The 19,853-nt window shown below is 41.4% G+C and overlaps 1 protein-coding gene across 6 annotated transcripts; it reads right to left on the bottom strand.

The window, feature by feature from the left end:
• Positions 1 to 750: 750 nt before the first annotated feature.
• CD200 (CD200 molecule) lies at positions 751 to 19,399 on the bottom strand. Of its 6 annotated transcripts, XR_013445167.1 has the most exons (8): positions 19,164 to 19,399; positions 18,106 to 18,378; positions 15,536 to 15,617; positions 12,058 to 12,378; positions 9,462 to 9,734; positions 7,402 to 7,509; positions 5,108 to 5,211; positions 751 to 2,834 (listed from the first exon to the last, which is right to left on the bottom strand). XR_013445167.1 is itself a non-coding variant. In XM_036066593.2 (6 exons), the coding sequence occupies exons 1-6, from the start codon at positions 19,173 to 19,175 to the stop codon at positions 2,827 to 2,829; spliced, it is 804 nt and encodes a 267-aa protein (XP_035922486.1). In that variant the 5' UTR covers positions 19,176 to 19,391; the 3' UTR covers positions 1,550 to 2,826. The 6 variants fall into 6 exon arrangements, 2 of the variants coding, with proteins under 2 accessions (XP_035922486.1, XP_077922084.1); XR_013445166.1 differs by lacking the exon at positions 18,106 to 18,378; XR_013445168.1 differs by lacking the exons at positions 15,536 to 15,617; positions 18,106 to 18,378.
• Between the last annotated feature and the right edge of the window lie 454 nt (positions 19,400 to 19,853).

The raw sequence follows: 19,853 nt of genomic DNA, 5'->3' as shown, positions 1-19,853 counted from the left end.
CAGGGCAATAAAGGTGTTTCACACGCATCCACTTTCTGGGGCAGAACCACGTGATCCGGGTCTGAGCCGGGTCCCCCCTTCCTCCTCCTGCCTCCATTGGCTACGACCCTCCCAGGTCTTGTCCATCACAACCTACTATTCGAAGTCCAAGTCTCTCAGTATCCTCCAAGGTAACTGAGAAGCCATTTCATAAACCAATTTAATTGAATTACAAGTGTACCTTGCTTTATTGCACCTCACAGATACTGTGTTTTTTACAAATTGCAGGTTTGTGGCAACCCTGCCTCGAGCAAGTCTATTGGTGCCATTTTTCCAAAAACATTTGCTCACTGCATGTCTCTGTGTCACATGTTGGTAATTCTCGCAATTTTCCAAAATTTTTCATTACCATTCTATTTGCTAGGTGATCTGTGATCAGTGGTTATGATTTGCTGAAAGTTCAGATGATGGTTAGCATTTTTTAGCAATAAAGTATTTTTAAACTAAGGTACGTACATAGTTCGTTTTTCTTTTTTTTAGACATAATGTTAATGCACCCTTAATAGAGTACAGTATACTGTCAACATAACTTTTATATGCACTGGGAAACCAAGAAATTCATCTGAGGTGTTTTATTGTGATATTTGCTTTTTTGCAGAGGTCTGAAACCAAACCCACAATATCTCCAAGGTACACCTGTATTAGTGATGAAGAAGGATTAGTCCTCGGGCTCTCTGCAATAAGTTATGATGAAATAATAGAATGCTTAGGCATTGTAAAGATATCTGTTTAATAAGGAGTCTCTTTGGGAAAGACTCATGAAATCTTTTCATAATGTGGTCTCCTTCTTTGCATATACTTTAAATGATCAGTCTTTAATATTGTCCCTGAGACCATTTCAGGGGGTCCACAAAAGTCAAAACTATTGTTCACAGCAACACATCATTTGCCTTTTTTATGCTCATTCTCTCACAATCGTGATGTGGAACTTCCCAGAAACTATGTGATGTGTAATGTGGACATCATTCTGATGGCTAATAGAATGCATGCTTGTATATTTTTGTTTTTAAAATTCACAATGTGAATTTTAAATGTGAAAGTTTCGAATGTGGTAAATATCAGCAAACACTTCTCTTTACAAGAAACTCTCTGGGGTTCTCAATAATGTTTTTAAGCACGTTCTAAATTTTTGAGAGCTACTGCTATAGTTATCCTCCCTGATTTGGCAGTTGAAATACCAGGCAGGGTGGTAGCTCTGATTAAATTCAAAACCGTAGTAACTTAATCAGTTTGCAAAGGTTGGTATCTAAAAGCCAAATCAAAAGAACATATACAAGGAAGTGCTCCAAATTGACCAGGTCATGTCCAAAGCACAGTTGTCAACCTGACGGAGCTCTCACTGGCCAGATCGGGGATATCTGATTTGTGACTTTGTGATTAATCAGAAATGTCAGTGGCATCTTCTAGTGGGTGAGAGATAGAGGAGAGAGGAGTGTTTCACACGAAGAGGGAAAATCTAAAGATTATCATTAATGTCCACATTTCCCAAAAGAGTGTCGTGAACCAAATATTTAGATTTGACACTTTTAATCATTCAGTATCTTAATACAAATATAAGAAATAATACAGATTTAAATAACATGAAAAGCTTACTAAATATACAAATATCCAATTCAACAGTGAAAACAACTTAAGCTTTAGTTCTTAGGTCACTGAGTAGAGACAAGAAAGCAAAAGATACTGAAAAAGTCAATAATTTGGTCCTGTGATTTTTAAGAGTTCAAAAATGTTCCACTAGTTAGAACAATATAATTTAGAACAAAGGGATTTCTAAACCCAAACATACCTTCTCTGCTATTATGAGAAGTTAACTCATGGGAAAAGAAGCCAGGAGGGAGAAGCATTTGAATTGACTCTGAATTGAATTTGAAACTTCCTAAATGCCTGTTTTTATTTTATCATGTATTTTCTTTTGATTTCACAATGACTGGTATAGGACCAGATCCTATTATAAGTCAAATGGGACAGGAAATGTTTTTTTTAAAAACGTGAGCTGCTGGGCTAACAATACTTATTCTTCTATACAAGTAGATAAGTAAAGTTAAGGTTGTCAATGTTATTTTGCAATGAATTCAGTCCCATATTCATTGTGGTAAACACCAGTCACAGGAGGACATGAAGAACTGCAGTGAAACCAAGGATTCTAGAAAGACCAGTTACTAACAAACCAGTCGGCAGGTAGTGGACTACCACCACCACGTGAAGAGGAAACTGACTCGTGGACCTAAGAACAATATGGAAGAAGAGATGGAACAGCAACAGAAAGGTAAAAGGTAGTCTCAGAAAAGTTCTTTGATCCTTAACACCTTCCCGTGTTCTCCTTTCTCTTTTTCCTTTCTTGATTCCTTTTTTTCCTGCAATTACATCAGTTTTTGGAGCAGAATGGCAAACGATCTGGTCCAACTTCCTAATTTTCTGGATGCGGGTGTGGATGCTCATTGAGATAAAGTGACGGACAGAGCGTTGCCCTCGGTTGGAGCCAGAGTCAGCCTCTGAGTTGTGGCTACTGATTCAAAGTCCAGTCTCCTTTCAACAGCACAACACTGCATTGCTTCACAAAATCAAGTCCTACAACAGACTTGAGAGGTAAAACGACTTCCTTTTGGAACTCCCACAAGCACTGGGTAGCTTAGATGGCAGTAGAAAATCTTGAAATTCTTAGGTCTTTTACCCCTACCTCTTCTGCTCTTTATGTCCCTCAGAGAATGACCCTTTTCCTCCTACCTTCCTTCTGAGTCAGATTCAAGTAGACCAGGGAGTAAATTTTCCAGGTTCTGTGTGATTCCTCTAGGGCTCTGGATAAAAGAAAGATCAAGATATTAACTTCCAACATTTATAATGTCTATCCTAACACATTTGAAGAAGATACATAACAGAAGGGTCAGTAAGCATAGAACACACCTGTGCATATTTCATTGGCAAAGATAAGGACATTCCTGACCCAATGTGATGTGGGGAGACCGTGACTCTCTCCAAGGGACATAGGTAATTCTAGGAAATAATCTTTTGCCGAATCACTTAGGACTACAAGTAAAAAAAAAAAAAAGAGAGAATTCCAAATAATCTACATGTATTTTATTTATAAGACCTTGAGCTTTGCTCTCTGTGGATACTAACTCACTGGGCCTTGGGCTGGGAATGGTCACAAAGTAGACCCATGGAGGGCCTTTCCAGGGCTATCAGGTTTCTCGCACCTAAACTGAAAGGATGTGGACCTCCCTACAAGGCAGGCAAAGACCTGGGATTTTATCTTGGGGCTACCTCTCATTCTCTGTGTAATCTTAAGTAATTCTTTACCAGAAACTGTAACATTTTAAACCTGCCAAAATTCTAGTACCTGCTGTCTGTGGTAAAAAAAAAACACAGAACAGCTCAGGCAAGAATGCCCAGGCTTAAGGTTCTGCTAGTGAGTGACTCTGTCATCTGGTCGTGACATTTTGGTATGATGGATGGCATCTGCCCCCATTCAAGGGTAAACTCTTATAGAAAAATACGTTGGAATGCAAGATTTCTCCCAGCAGTTTTGACCTAAGCAGTCCAATAAAGGTTGCCCCACACTTTTCTTGTATAAAACACCCCATTTCTTCAGCTTGGAGCTAAGAGGAAACTGGGGTAGGGGTGCTGGCTACCACCCATCCAGCCTGCCTCAGGGAGATGTAAGTACAATTATTACGCAAAGCAAAGATTCTTATTATTTTAGAAACAAATACTCTTGTATTGTCCTTCTAACTAGTCACCAATTTCACCATCATAAATTGTCCATTGGGCACTTTTGTTATTTGATATAGTACTAAGCTTAAAATCGAAAAAAATGGCGGGGTGCCTGGGTGGCTCAGTCGGTTAAGCGTCTGCCTTCGGCTCAGGTCATGATCCCAGGGTCCTGGGATCGAGTCCCACATCGGGCTCTCTGCTTTGCGGGGAGCCTGCTTCTCCCTCTCCCCCTGCTCTTCTCTCTCTCTCTGTCAAATAAATAAAATCTTAAAAAAAAAAAAAAGAAAAAAATGGCATGATTCCACCCAGAACATAGTGTTTTATTAACACTGCCATTATCATTGAAAGAGCCCATTTACAGGTTACATTATTATGAAGTGAAGTGAAAGAATTCAGGGTAATTATAGATAATGTGGGCAAGAAAAAAAAACCACTTTGCTATGAAATAGCTAGACACTTGAAAAAAAAGTGAAATCTGGCATGTGCATTTCATATGAATGTCTAAATTTTCTACTGTTTGCCAATTCTGCCTTGACTCAATCAAACAAAAGAAAACTAGTACTCAAAAATTTCAAAAACTGAGGTGATTATCTGTCTATTAAGATCTGCCCCAAAGTGAGGTGAGTTTTTGAGAAGCATGTAATCATTGGTGGGTTGACTAATGAGAAATAAAAGGCTATTCTCAAGCTCAAATTTAATTTCATTGTGGAAGGGGCACATTTATGACATCAACTGGGTTTTAATAGCAAGAACTAATATAGAATGGTGGAAAATTTCCCTAGGAAATTTTATTTTATTTTTTCACTTTCTATTTTAGTAATAAAGTACTGGATTCACGAAAGACAAAGAAAAGAGGCTGTTCTTTGAAAACATATCGATCTATTAATCAACCTATTATCTTACTGATGTCGTTTCATGGGAAGTAACTACAATGATCCCATCAGGACTGATACAAAGAGAAATTGCCTCTAAGTCATCATACCTTCCTCCAGAGGTATTTCACCTTCACTGGTGAAAAGAACACAACCATTCTCCGGCATTAAACAGAATCACAACAAAAAGTGATTTTTCTACAAAAGTGACATCATCATTAGAGATCACTCCTCTATCCCAAAACTATAAATTTGCTTGTGCTTTTGTGAGCAATGAGTAAGTGATTTTGATCTAAAATAGACTTTGTTGTTGCTAAGTCACACTTACTTAACTAGATTTGTCTTACCATGGGGCAGCTCTCTGGAGAGGATTCTTTTCTACTCACATTCAGTGAGTTCAAGAATGAATTCATCAAGAATGAATTCATCCCTCCTCTCCTCCTTCTCTCTCCATGAACTTTGAACACAAGCACACACACACTCACACACATTCAGTTCCCCTCTTCACTTCCTTATTTCTGAGCACTTCACCATTGTTCCAGTCACTGAGATCAGAAACTTGGTGTCATTTTTGACTGATCATGTTTTCCTGCCCATCCAAAAGTTTTAGGCGTTCAGGAGATGATGGAAAGAAAAAGAGAAAAAAAAAAAAGAAAATCCAAAGTAAGGGTAAGGAAAGATAGGAAGCAAATGTAGTAGGTCCATTGGCTTTCATCACAAATTGATAGAGTTTGCTACTTAAAGAAATTTAAAATGTCAACATCTTCTATGGTTTTCTTCCCTTTCGCCCAACTTTTGTTATAACTTCAGTTTTGATCTTGAGTGTTTAAGTCTCCAGCATAATTGACACTTTGTTTTACTAGCTATTTAAGTAAATGGGACCAAATCATCTGGCTGTTAAAATATTTGAAACCAGCAAAAAAATTCAGTCCCCCAAAATGTGCCACTGAACATTCAATGTAATTAACTGATTTGGCCGTATGTCATGAAGACATCATCAGTAAATGGCAATCCCAGTGCTTGCAAGATTCTGTAGAGGTTCAGGTGTTTATTTTCATAAATGAGAAAAAGCCTAGAAACAAAGATAAGCTGACTCCCCTTGCTTCAACTAGAAAAGACATTGAACAATGATGTTTCCCAGAAAACCCAAGACTTACTTAATGAACAAAGGACAATTATTTTGCAAATGCCCCATTCTAGTGGAATTTACCTTGGGCTTGAATAGATTGTATTATAAGATTCTTGTCCAACAGGGACTTTTTAAGATGAATTTGAACACTTCATACTTCTTTCCTCACGCTTTCCAAAAGAGTACAACAGTAACAGCAAGCTAGGATTAAAATACATGCAACCCAATAATGCCTTTCAAGTCAGGACTCCAGGGCATCAGAGCTGGAAGAACACTCTGGCAGAGGTCAGCAGACCAAAACCAGCGTTCTAGTCCTAAGCCTGTTGTTAACTAGCTGTGCGACCTTAGGGAAGGAAGTCAATTTCCCTCTCTGGCTTCAAGTCCTAATGGGAAAAATGAAATGTTTGGATAAAGTAAAATCAAACAGCCTACTGCCTTTGACATTCTGCAGAGCACTAATGAATTCTATGGGCTTATGTTTATATGCAATAAAATTATCTGATCTGTAATCTCCTCTTCCCACAGAACAAACACTTTTATCTACTTTTGCAAAAGGGTCATTGACACTGAAGATTTGTTGCTTTTCTTATAAAATCACAAGAATTAATCTGGTACTTGTATAAGGCTTACGCAAAATTAAGTGTTCGAAAAACCTACAACATGAAAGATAGCTTACGATTTAATTTTAAAAAACCAACAGTTTTTTTCTTCCCTATCTTTCAGTCATCCAAGATGGAAAAAATTCCCATATCAGCCTTTCACCCTTGGAAATCCCCATCACACACACCATAAACTGAAGCTTTGCATTAACTTTAATAAATTATGCACTGCCTCCCGAAAACAAAAAAATTTAAATCTCTCTCTCTAGCTGAATCCTCTTGTTTTATAGCTTCTCATTTTATAGTATCTCCCAAGGTTTTAGACTCAGCATTTATGAGGTACTGAAATTACAGTAAGAAAAAGAGAATTGAAAACGTCACTTTGAAAATCTATCTATCCGTCCATCCATCCATCCATCCGATTCATTCACTGTCTTAATGAAAGTTTATTGAGAACTTCATATACATAAGACACTGTGATAGATGTTGTAGGGACAGAAAAAAATTTATAGTCTATAAGGACAGAATGACATGACGGAGTTAGTAAGTGTAGGTCACCTGTAAGCTGCCTATAGTATTTGAGGCATAGTAGGAGTATAACATAGAAAATACTATTTAATTAGTGAGTATACTGGACAATTTCAGAGTCTCTTACGTGGACTAGCTGGCCCAGGGAGCGCTCGCCGTAAAAGGAAAAGAGACTGTCCTTCTTGTTAATGGGTAGAAGAACACAGTGTGGGTACAGAGACTTCTTTCTCTGGTGTGGCCATCAGCTGACTCTACAGGGACTAGACATTGTCTACATTTCCTCTCATCGACCCTTACTCTCAACTTACAAATAATTAGCCATTAAATGATCGTAGCAAATAAAAAGCAGAAACATCCAGTTTAATGTCCAACTGCAAGAAAATGACCCCAAAAGTGTTCTAAAACACCAGCAACAACAAGCAGGACACATTGTTGCCATCCCTTATTTACATCTTCCTGTGCCCTCCACAGTGCTATTAAAAAATCATTTGTTTCCTTCTTTGTACTTCCTATGATAACTTACCTCGGTCTTGGTTCCGACGACGTTTCCAGTATAGTAAGATTGAGATTAAGACCAGAAGAATTACCAAGGAAACAATGCTTAACAAGAGCGGAACTGAAAACCAAAATCCTATAGATGGTGAAGGGGGGGAAAAGGAGAAACAAAGTCATAAGCAGAAACCATTGAGGCAAAAAGTGATAAAGCAATCGTTGGGATGAGTTTTTCCTAGAGTGGAGCTTTCGATGAAAATTATCCTCAAATATATACCTATTGATGTCTCCACTCATGGTTTGATATTATTTCAATAACATTTAGTTAATAATAATCTAACCACGTTTTCTGTGGCTACTATCTCATAAAAGCTTTGAATGTGTTATTTCATTTAATCCTCAAAACAACCCAAGAGTTAGGTATTATTATCATCATCGCACATATAAAAACAACAACAACAACAGCAGAACAAAAAACTGAGGCTCAGAGAAGCTAAGTAAGCCCCAAATCAGCATAGTAAGGGGCAGAACCAAGGCTTGGTCAGAGGTCACCGCCCATTAAAATAATATATTTATTGAGGAAGTTGTGGAAAATACAGAGACATATAAAGGAAAAAAATCATGGATTTCATGATGCCAACCCCAGGAGTAACTCATCTCAATATTTTTATTGTATTTCTTCTAATCTGTGTCTTTGTTATTAAACCTCTTTCCAACAGTCAATAAATGCGGCCCCTCAGTGTCACTCCGCAATCCTACAGCGGGGGAAGAGCTTCCTGATTTGGGAGTTTCCAGCATCTTCCTCATACTTCTGTAACAGGATTTCTCACATCATAATTCAACCGAGCCCCTTCAGACAGAGATGTGTCTAACTTCCATGGTTCCAGTGCTTGATAAATGCTTGAAGCATGGAAGACTTTCAGTAAATGCTCGCAGAGTAAACAAACATTACACAAACGATGTATAAACATTATAAACGATGTAAGTCGATTCTGGCATTCTTGGACAAGAAGACATGTTCCTTTTCACATTCTTGCTTTTCAGGGAAATTTACCCTCTGCCTTGGCTGAAAATGAGGATCTCTTCACAAATGTCCAGATCTAACACTACAAATCTTTTGCCCAAAATTACCTAAATGTTGACTTTTTGATTAGTCTGTTTTTTTTCAATAACCCCAAAAATGACTATAGGAAATGTTCCCTAGAGGCAACCACACCAATAAGGCATTCAGGGGAAAGTTTTCCCAGGCTTTAGTGCTTAAAGTGCTCCCTGGAAAAAAAGCATCAGTACCTTTGTAGGAGGCTTATTACTGAGAGCCTCGTCCAGAGCTGATGCTTTAGCCACACAGATAAAGAAAACTGTGGCTATTCCCAAAGCATCTTGCCTAAAACTGCCGCTCCCTCTCTTCTCCCGCCCACAGGCCTCACTTCCTGTGTCCATGAGACCCAGAGCTAGCAGCTTAGAGAGAAACACAAGAAAGCAAAAGCGGTCTTGCTCAGGATGCAGTTTGTTTCAAAGGGGTGAGGAAAACATCCTCACATTGGCCCCTTTCTTAAAAGCTCTGTGGCCCAGTTCTACAGCGCAGACGATGCAAAGCCTTCCTCATGGACGTCACTTCTTCCAGGAAATCTTCCTGCTCCCTCCAGACTGAACTGATCCTCTCCTCCCCACTCTCAATCCTCCCGGGTGCAGCGTAGCTTTCCTCCTGAAGCATTTCGCCCGCAGTTGTGTAATTGCGCATTGTGTTACCCGCAGTAGAACAGGAGCTTTCTGAGCACAGGCACTGAGTCTTGCTTACTCTCGCATTTCAACAGTCCCAACACCTGGCACACGACAGACACTCAGGAAATGTCAGCAGCATGGAAACTAAAGGCGTGGATGGGTCTCAACAAAAGCATTTGGTATGTGGGCAACATACAACAGTTACCAAAGTAAGACTGGCTTTACTGGTTTCCTCAACTCTGTTTTTCTTTCCCCACTTACTCCATTCTCTGTCTTATTAGCTCCTTGGCTAGGAGGCCAAGAGGCTCTGCAGACCATTCACCACTTTCCAGTCGTGTGTTCACAGATGCAGCCGCAGCCTTCTCTTACCTTTATCCACAGCCTGCGTGACGCTGGTCACATTCCCCAGGTGCAGCACCTGGCAGACCACCTCCTTCCCCACCTGACGCTTGGGGTCTTTGACCTGGAGAACGCTCGTGACAGACGTGGTCCCATTGGGGTGCGAGAGAACCTCAGTACTGTTTTCAATCCCTGACCCAGACACCTTCCAGGAGATCACAGGGGCTGGGCGGGCATTGGCAGAGCAAGTGATATTTAGGTGGTCTTCGAAGAATTTATAGTGAAGGAACACTGTGGGCTGTACTGGGACAAAAAAAAAGAAAAAATGATGGTCTGCCATCAGTTAAGCCCCACATTCTCCTCAGAGGAGGAAGGAAGATCTCTACAGAAAGACACTGGGGGCTCAAGGGATAAGGTGGCACATCCAACCCAAAGTGGGGCTCCTCAGTTCTTCCTGTGTCTAATCCTCTGGCTGGCAGGATGGAAACTGGCCTAAGACAGCTCTGTAACAAGAAAAATCCTCTTTGTAGTTTGTCTGCAGGGGAATTAGCTGAATGGGGCGGTGGGGGGGGGGAGGGATTCTTCTTTCCCAAACGATCCAGAGCCTAATATTCTGTTCTCCATTTCCGGGCAAGGCAGCATCTCTGGCTTCTTCTGGGTGTCCCTCTCATAGTCTGACAATGGTCACCCGTCAGCATGGCCATAGAGGTAGGCTGCACTTCTCAGAAGCCCCCGGCAGTTTCAGACCAGAGAGCCCGCAGAGGGAGTGCTTAGAGATGGCCTTTCAGAGCTGGACCAGGGAATGAGATGCAAGGAGGAGACTTGGAAAGTCCCTGCTTGGAATATCTACAGAAAATGTAAATTAGAAATTCACTGCTGATAACCAGAAAATCACAGAATGACAGTTGAAAGGACCTTGGAGATCACCTGATAGAGTTAAGACAAAATAGTTTATGAGAAAAGCACATTATTTTAGTCCAGCTGTAACCCTGTTCCCTTTCAAAAGTCCCTTGACCAGTGAATTCATTTTCATTGTGTACTTTCAATGTGCAGTTCATCTCTGCTGAGCAAACACAAGCTGGCTTTCCTGTGGTTACTCTGGAGCCTACAAGATAATTAAAGGGCAGTAGTGAAAGGAAAACCTGGTCTGTGTTTAGAGGTTCAAGAGGTGGGTGGGTGGCAGTGGGTTGGAGGAAATGGGCCCAGAGGGACTGTGGCTTCTTCCAAAGAATACCCAGATTACTAAAGTCGATGGGCACTAGGGGAAGACAGATAAAAGTGAAGGAAGAGGAGTATGGTTGACATGGTGAGACTGGGTGGCAGGGTTCTCTGGTACATCCAAGGAAGCTATAGATGGAAGCTATAAGGTATGGCTGGAAATGATCCGTGTGGAAAAGAACAGGAGTACTATCCAGAAAATTCAGGGGAGTTTGGTTTTCAGGTAAAAAATAATACAAAAGTTTATGGGTAAAGGAGGGTAAAAAAGAGAAAGATGAGAAAAAAAGAAGAAAAGAAAAAGTAATAGAAATGAAAAAAACATCCACAAGAAGGAAAAAAAAGACAAGTGAGGAGGTAGGAGGAAGGAAGGAAGCAAGGAAGGAAGGAAGGAAGGAAGGAGAAAAATGGAGAAGAAAGAAGGAGGGAAGACTGGAGGGAGAGGAAAGAGGAAAAAGGACAGGGAGACAAAGAGACAAAGAAAACAAAAAAATAGAGTCAAGAAGAAAACCTGACATAAGATCCCGCAGAGAGGACTCATTATAGGCAAAATAAGTGAAAGAAACCTTTTTTTTTTTCCTGTTGCCATACCTCCCTTGCACTCTCGTTTACTGATCCTCCTCTTACCCCATGTCCAATATTCTTGGTGTGCTCAAACTCTCACTTTAACATTCCTGATAACCCTGTCTAAATTTCTCTTTTCCCTTCTAAAACTACCACCAAGTGTGCCGTGCTCCAAAGTTACCCCTTATTCCCACTTCTCAATTCTTGATCCCAGCTATGTGTCAGTTAAACGGAAAAGAAACTTGTCAAACTAAGCCTCTTGGATTGTAAAAGAATGCTTATTATCCAGTTAAATACCTAGTTGACTGCAGGTATGAAGAGCCTCTGAGGTATATCCCAAGAGAACTGTGTTGAAACAAAATGAGAGGGACCACCATAACTGGCTCTGGGTAGGCCCAATCTGGCTCTGTCCTTAGATCCAAAAGTGTTAAAGCTGTTAGAGACCCTACAGATGATCGATTTCATACTTACTGTGCAGATAAATAGACTCTGGTTCAGAGAGTGGGATGGGACGCTCCCAGGGTCACAGGACTGCTAATGGCAAAGCCAGGTCTGAATCATACCACTACTTACAAAGAACCCATTATCCTCACCATGGTCCTTAATTTACTCTTGCTGAGAACACCATTCCTCAGAGCAAAGATAACCCCAGGCAGAGATTCCAGGTAGCCCCATGAACTTTCCAAATAACCATAAGCACAGTTATAACAGACATGAAAGGCTAAGTGTCTTCTCATGAACCTTTCTGAGGTTAGGATCCTGAAAAACTAGGCACTACCACCAGGTTCCAAACATTCTTGAAAATGACATTTCTAGCCAGAGACAATGTATTCCCAGAGATTCTCACCAGAGAGGCTGAGGCAGGCTGTTCCTGAGATCTTCCCAGAACCAAAAGTATTGAAGAGGCACTTGTAACACCCTTCATCCTCCAGGGTGGTGTTCCAGAAGGTAATGGTTGAGTTCGTGAGTTCCAGCTGGGTGATGTTTATCTTGTCTTTATAGGCAGGCTGGACCACAACCCCATGGTTCTTGCTGAAGGTGACCATGTTTTCTGGGCTAACACCCTTGATTTTCTGCCATGTCACAATCAAGACTTCCTCGGAATTTTGCAGAGAGCATCTTAAGGAAGCAGGTGTGTTCAGCAGCTTTTTTTCATTTTGGGTCACAACTTTTATCATGGAATCATAAAAGAACATTTATATTTTAAAATTTAATACATAAAAATACACATTTTTCTGATTAAAAAAATGCATGTTCAAAGTTAAACATAGAAAAGATAGAGAAAAATGCAAAGAAAACATTTACCTACATCCCTGACGTTGCTAGAGAAATATAAGTTCAAATATGTTTATTCAATCTTTAAGAGTAACAGAGTAAAAAAACAAGAAAGCAAACTTTCAGTGACAGAAATTGTGCAAAGAATCCCTGTAAGCTGAAAGCAGGTAGAATGAAGTTGGAGATGCAAATTGCCAGATAGAATAGAAGCATCACCAGGAGTGTTCATGCCTAGAGGTGCAGAAGAAAGAAAGGGCCAACGGACAATTGGCAGAGTGATCCATTTAGGTGAAGAAGATGTAACAGCCCTATACATTCCACACACACCCCCTACAAAGAAGGGTCAGCAACAGCAGTTTTTGCCTCCGGGAAGCAGTGGTGAATATAGGAACATAAGGTAGAAGAATATGCGGGACAATGCTTCAGGAGGCTACGTAGTACCAGATGGCTTTGACAATCAAATAACAATTTACTACGCATTCCCACATTTTTACTTAATGCAGTGCAGAATATAAGGCATGACAATAATTTCTTCCCCCATCAATGCTGGCTACTCATATTGATATGAGAGATGATTCAATAGGAAATCTTAATATAATAACAACTAGGCAGACGTTTGAGAAAGCTGACTCAATGAAAGAATAAACTCTACAAACCCAGGAACTCAAACTAAATGAATAAAGACATAATGAATCAAGAAACACTTTGACGTGAATAAATGTGATCTCTTAAGTGTAAAAAGAAGCCAGCATTGTAAACAGTAGAAATTAGAGTTGTAGAAAATGACAAATATAAAATCTTAATGATTTGGCTGATTTAGCAGAATGGACATCACTGAAGGGTCAACTAGTTAAGTATGCTTTTGTGCTACATTCTTCTCAGAATGTAGCACAAAAGCATAAAGATATGGAAAAAATTCAAGAAAAATTCAAAGACCTGGAATATTTCAACATCATCACTGAGACTTACAAGAAGGGAAAAGGAAGAATGGGAGACAAAAACACTGTAAGGGACAAAAATATATTTTTCAAAATGATAAAAGGAGCAATCTAAAATAAGATATATACATTATGAATCTTTATGTTGGGACACCTGGGTGGCTCAGTCAGTTAACCATTCAATGCTTGATTTCAGCTCAGGTCATGATCTCAGGGTCATGGGATTTAGCCCCACATCAGGCTCCACACTCAGCAGGGAGTCTGCTTGAGATTCTCTCTCTCTCCCTCCCGCTCCGTGTTCTCTCTCTCTCTATCTCTCAAATAAATAAATCTTTAAGCAAACAAACCTTTCTGTGCCTAACAACATAAGTGAAACATATAAAAAGCCATAGAATTGAAAAGAAAAATTTTAAATCCACAAAAATAATGGGAGAGTTTTCCATAGTTTGCTCAGAATTTTCACTTCCACATATTAAAAAATACAGATAAAGCAAAAAGGTCAAATGTAAGGATGAGAAGATTTGAAAAATGAATATTTATATATAAATCATTATATATATAAATCATATGTGTATGTGTATATAAGTATGTATTTATAAACTTTTACCAAAAGAGAACATACAATCTTTACAAACATTCCCCCAAATTGAACTTGAAATAAGATGCAAAAAAAGCTATTACCCTATGACCTTGAACACTGTCCACAATGTAATAAACAAGAAATTTACATACTTCTTTCAACTCTAATTACACCAAAAGTCATTGCAAGAATAATCAATTACTATAAATGACAAGGAGAATATAATGTATTAAAATCCGTAGAAATTGATAAAGCCATCTTCAGAGGGAAATATTTAATCTTAACTTCATTAGGAAACGAGAGATTGGAAAATGAATACACACATATATTCAAACATCCCACCCCCCCAAAAGATAAAAGAAGTGAATTCATATAGATAAAAGCACAAATTAATGCAATGGTAGACAACATGTAGACTTAATCAAAAACACCAAAATCTGTTTTTTTTTTAAATGAATAACACAGAGAACACGTTGGCTAGTATCATTAGAAAAAAAAGAAGCAACGTCCTCTCAGTGGCCCTTCAACAATGTCAAGGATGAGAAGGTAGGCATACCAACAGACACAAATTGGAACCCACGAGTATTGCAGAAGTGTAGTTGTAGGGAGGTGTACTCTTGGTAGATGTGAAAAGCTCTGGAGGCTATACCTGTTGTTGGGGTTTTCTGAAAGTTTGTTGAGATTTTGCAGAGCAGAGATTTGAAGAAATTGCTGCTTTTCGAATGGAGAGTAGAAAAGGAACCTGAGCTAGAGTTTTAACTTCTTAGGTGATTCTTCTATTTGACTAAGAAATAATTTAGTGGAAAGTTTACAATTCTTGGATGCTTCTATGGAATTCCATTTAGATTCCCCCAAGTCCGTTGGTAAAGCCTGTGCCATGGATGGTGGGAAGCCTGCCCTGTCTCCACCTGTGAAGGCTGACATAAAGCAACAGCACATGGAAGGTGACAGAAGGTCAGTGGCGAAGTGAGGGGTGGCATCCCATGGAACACAGGAGAAAGGTCTGGCACAACTAGGAAACTCAACAAATAAGTGGACAGCACAGGCGTATGCTTCATATAGACTGTGAACCTAGGTAACCTCTAGATTTCATTATTTTGCATATTTTTCTGTAAAAGAGGGGGCATGCCCAATTTAAAGGCTTACTACCAGATTACCTTCTAAAAAGGGTATATATTCATTCATACTCCCCAAGCATTTCCATATCTTTATAAACATAGGGAATTATATTTAAATAATATGTAAAAGTCATTTGCTTTGATAGGTGAAAAACATCTTAATTTAGAAAGAATTTCTTCACATCTGGTTTTATCTATGGAAACAGTTTCTAAATAGTCAAAGCCTTTTTCCACTTCGAAAACAAAAATGTGTAAAGCAGAAAGAACCACTCCCATTCCTCCAAGCAAATTACATGTTTAAATAATTCATGCAGACAAATGAACTAGCACAGCACAAACAACACTAGCCAGATGTCTCCACTCCAGAAATTGTGCTCCCTGGACCCCATGCAGGGGAACTGGGTATCTTTTTACCTTGCGCCCTGCATAGCATCACTGCTGCCAAGAACCAAATCAGTCTGTAGGTAGACAGATGACAGAAGAGCCTCCTGAACACCTGAAGACAGAAAGCAAAGCAAAGACATGGGCATTTGCATGTGGACAAAAAGCTAAGGAAGCTTCAATCTCATGGCTACCTCAGGGAATGCTGCAGCTCAAGTTTTAACCACCAGATAACTTTGGTTTTGTGGATGCAGAACTGCAGACTATAAATGGAAGAAATAAAAGAGTGTGCTCAGGATATGGGAAGGGAAAAGCAGCAACATGGCTCCTCCATTACGGCAATCCCTAGCAATTTGAGGCCGCGCCCTCAAAGCCACCATTGTCAAGAGCCAGGCCTCAAAGACGTGGGATGGTCGGGGACAACAAACTGCCATAAATACACACAGAAAACACGGAGACTACAAATGCTTGCATCCGCTTCCCAAAGAATCCACTTCTGTTAACATTAAAGACGGAACTCAGGGGGGACCACTTTGCAGAAAGATACGACTGCCTTGGAGTTTGCTGAAGTAGATTTCCCTGAAAATTCTGCAAATTTTATACGAATTGCCCCTTTTAAAAAACAGTAGTGTCCAGGGGCACCTGAGGGGCGCAGTCAGTTAAGCATTGGACTCTTGGTTTTGGTTCCGGTCATGATCTCAGGGTCCCAGGATCAAGCCCTGTCACCAGCTTTGCATTCAGTGCAGAATATGCTTGAGATTCCGTCTCTCTCTCCCTCTCCCTCCGTCCCTCCCACTTGTGGGTGCTCTCTCTCTCTCTCTCAAATAAATAAATAAATCTTTAAAAAAACAAACAAACAAACAGTAGTGTCCTTATTTTTTTTCTGCATTGCTTTGTTTTCATGTGTCCGGGAAGAAATCCTTGGCATTTTTACATGGTGACATTTAATTGGATGTTATTCTGGGTATCATTTTATTATAAAATGAGAGGGTGGATGTAGACAGACTAACTACAGTAGCCCCATGGATCCATTCACTTCATCTACATGTGTGTGTTCATAAGGGTAAAGGCAAGAAATGTAATTTTTCCCTATATTTTTCTGTATTAGAGATGTGTAAGAAATGTAGGTCTCTGTATTTTTCTTTACCTGAGTTTCACTGTTATTTCATGTTGCCATTCCAACTAGAGGTAGAGACTTCACTGCAGTCAATATCACATCATCTCTGGCAATTCAGCCCCCTGCCACCCCCGCACTTCACAAGTGTCCCAATCTCTGGCATTGCATCTCCATTCTTGGGGGCTCACACAATGCCAAGCCATGGGACAGGGCTACTAGTCCTTGGTTACAACCATCTATCCACGGTAGCATTCTCTAAGATGGCTGTGTTCCCCTCCAGTCATCATGGTCATCAATTTGTGCAATTAAACCTTGCGCTTAGAAAGTGTCTTCCCTCACTCTCTTTCATTCTCCTGATTCCGTGCCCCTGGGTTGGGCAAAGGGAAATTCTACAAGCTCTCTGCCTAGACGCCCATGTATCTATCCATCTCTGTTTTACTCTTCCCTTGTCATGATGAGGAGGCTGGTCTCTTTCCACAGTTTCTCCCAGGAAAGCAAAGCACAGATGTTTCTGTTCTTGGATTTCAACAGCTCCTTGTAAGTTCTATTTACCATCCTCCTGAACTCCCTCCCCATGCACCGTGATCAGGCACAGGGCTGCCTTTTCAGAAGGCAAGCTTGTGTCTGAATACAGACTTTAATCAGGCCCTCTTTGCTCTCCCAGCCTAGAAAATACGTATTTCCCCTAGGGTCAGGAAAGCTGGTTCTTCCATCTCCTGCGTTCTTCCCATCTGGAATAACATATGTCCTTGGTTTTCCAGTGTTTAGGCTTTTAAAACTCAAATGCTTAGGCTCTTGCTGTCTCAACACCTTGGCTTCCAAAACTAAAGTCTTCTTTGGCATTCTAATTCCCTGCCATTTTTTTTAACCATATGCCTCTCTCTCACATGGAAACCCAAATTCTAGCAAAGATGATGAGGAATACAGAATGGACTGGCTCTCACAGTGAAAATCTGTGTTTTAGGATAAGAGAGAAAGCAGACGCACACCAGAACACAGTGTGTGAGCTGGGAGCCAAGAATGTCTAAGAAGGAAAACACAATGATTGAGGCAAGGGAATTAGAAGGAAAGCCTTGCTATTAAATATATACATAATTATTCTGGCTGATGAGTGGGGTTAGCACAAATACCATATGTGTGAGCCAGGACAAATGACTTTACCTCTCCAAAAGAGGCAAAATAACAGCACCAACCCTTCTATTGAAAAGACTAAGCAAGTTAGTACATGGAATGCCCCCAGAATAGTGAGTGATACGAGTAAGCAGTAAATAAATATCGTTGTTATTTCATTGGGTTGCTATCATTGAAACCACTTAATATGGTGTCTAAGATGCAGTAAATCCCAATACATGTTAGGTAACTAAAAAAAAAAAAAAAAAAAAAAATCCATTAATCAAACCACATACAGGGAGTACAAAATGAAAATGGAGAAATCCACTTCTACCCCTTGCCAGGAGGGCCAGGGTTCCCAGGGACCTGGTCTTACCTGGCAGCTACCCCTCTGGCAGCTAACTGCTCCTATCCATGCCTCTTTCCCCTGAGTTTCTAGGTGCAAATCCTGCTCCCATCACGTGTAGTCGCATGGGCTTGTGAAAATTAACCTCTCTGCTGGTTTCCTTATTTGTAAAAGCACATAACAATTCCTCCTCTGAAGGATGGTTGTGAAGATTAGCAGCATCCAGTGCGCCGAGTAAACATAAGCTCCCAGGCCACCATTCTCCTTTGTTAAGAAAGATACTGAAATGACTGGCCGTGCGGTCTTGCCAGTAAACCATATATGAAAAAAAAAAAAAAGAAAAAAAAAATACCTTGAGGTATTACTTGTGTTTGGATTTTAATCTTGTATTGTTATTATTCTTTTCAATTCTCCCAATATAAATAAAAATCCGCTCATTCAGTTTGAGCCATGTAAACAGATCCGGAATAAACAAAATGTCTGTCTCTCTTGGATACCCTGGGGTTTAACACTGATTTATCTGGCCCTCTTTGGCTCCCGAGGCAAAGGACCGAAGGATGGAGAAAGAGGCCGGTGCCTCAAGGAGGGAGCGAGCTCTGAGCCCTGAATCCTGCAGCCCCCACCCCAGCTTTGGGTGCCAACACGAAGCCAAAGCAGCACCCGCCATCCCCTTCTTGGGACAGCGTACAATAGGATGTGCTTTCGTGCGCTCGGGTCGGGGCCAGGGAGCCCAGCCGCCAGCCGACCGGCCGGCCGCAGGCGCGCGCCTCCCCGCCCAGGTCCCCTCCGAGGACAATGATCTCGAGAGAAGCGTCTCCGTCTCCGAGGCCCCCGCCTGGCGGCATCCTTCTAGGACAACTGACACAGAGAGCCGGGACTCCGGGACCAGCCTGGAAACCACCCTTCGCGAGGCAAAATCCTATTCTCGTCAAGGCTAGGCGTCGCGGGGAAAGCGCCCGCACCAAGCCCAGCGCCCAGCCAGCCCCGGGCGAGCCGCAGCCGGACGCGCTCAGGCCGCCGCCGTCCCCAGGGCCGCCGGCGCGACATCGCCCGCCCCGCGCCCTCCTTCCACGCCCGGCCCCGCTCACCGGCCTCCCCATGGTCGCTCCCGGCCGCGCGCGGTTGCCGGCTTCAGCTGGAAAGCCCGGAGGATCTCACCGCGGCGCGCCGAGCGCCTCCAGCTCAGGGAGGCGGGCCAGTCCCCGCCCCGGCACGGAGCCATCGTGGCGGTCCAAGCGCCCTCAAGTACCCCCACAGGAGCCCGGCCACACGGGGTTCCGGTTAAATTCCCCACCTTGAAACATTTCCAGTTCTTAGAGGTGACGAATGGGGAAACTGAGAAAGCACGGGGGGTGGGGGGAAATACACTTTTTCCATTTTCATGTGACAGGGACGGAAAGGAAATGGGGGAGGTGAGGAGTCATCGGTTGGGCCGTAGCGCTCAGGAATGGCAACCTGCATTGTGAAGCAGGTGTGAAATAACAGGAGGTGGTGAAACCGAGAAAGAACAAAATGGAAAAGGAAAGAAAAAGGCTTTTCTTCGGGGGTCTTGGAATCGCAGTTCAGGGAGCACAGGTTCCGGGAAACTAGAAACGTGCTGGGCTCTAGTAGGGAAAGCAAGGGGTTTTATGAAAAAGAAGGAAGGGGTGATTACATGAGGCAGATAAAGAAAATAAGGGGAAAAGGTGCTAATTTGGTGCTGACAGCCACTTCTGATAACTATTGCTTTATTGTTGCTGTCAGATTAAGCTGTCCCTAGTATGTGTTAACTGCCTATA

The sequence above is a fragment of the Halichoerus grypus genome, chromosome 1, assembly GCF_964656455.1.
Source record: "Halichoerus grypus chromosome 1, mHalGry1.hap1.1, whole genome shotgun sequence".
Lineage (NCBI taxonomy): Eukaryota > Metazoa > Chordata > Mammalia > Carnivora > Phocidae > Halichoerus > Halichoerus grypus.
This window is presented reverse-complemented; position numbering and strand designations above follow the sequence as displayed.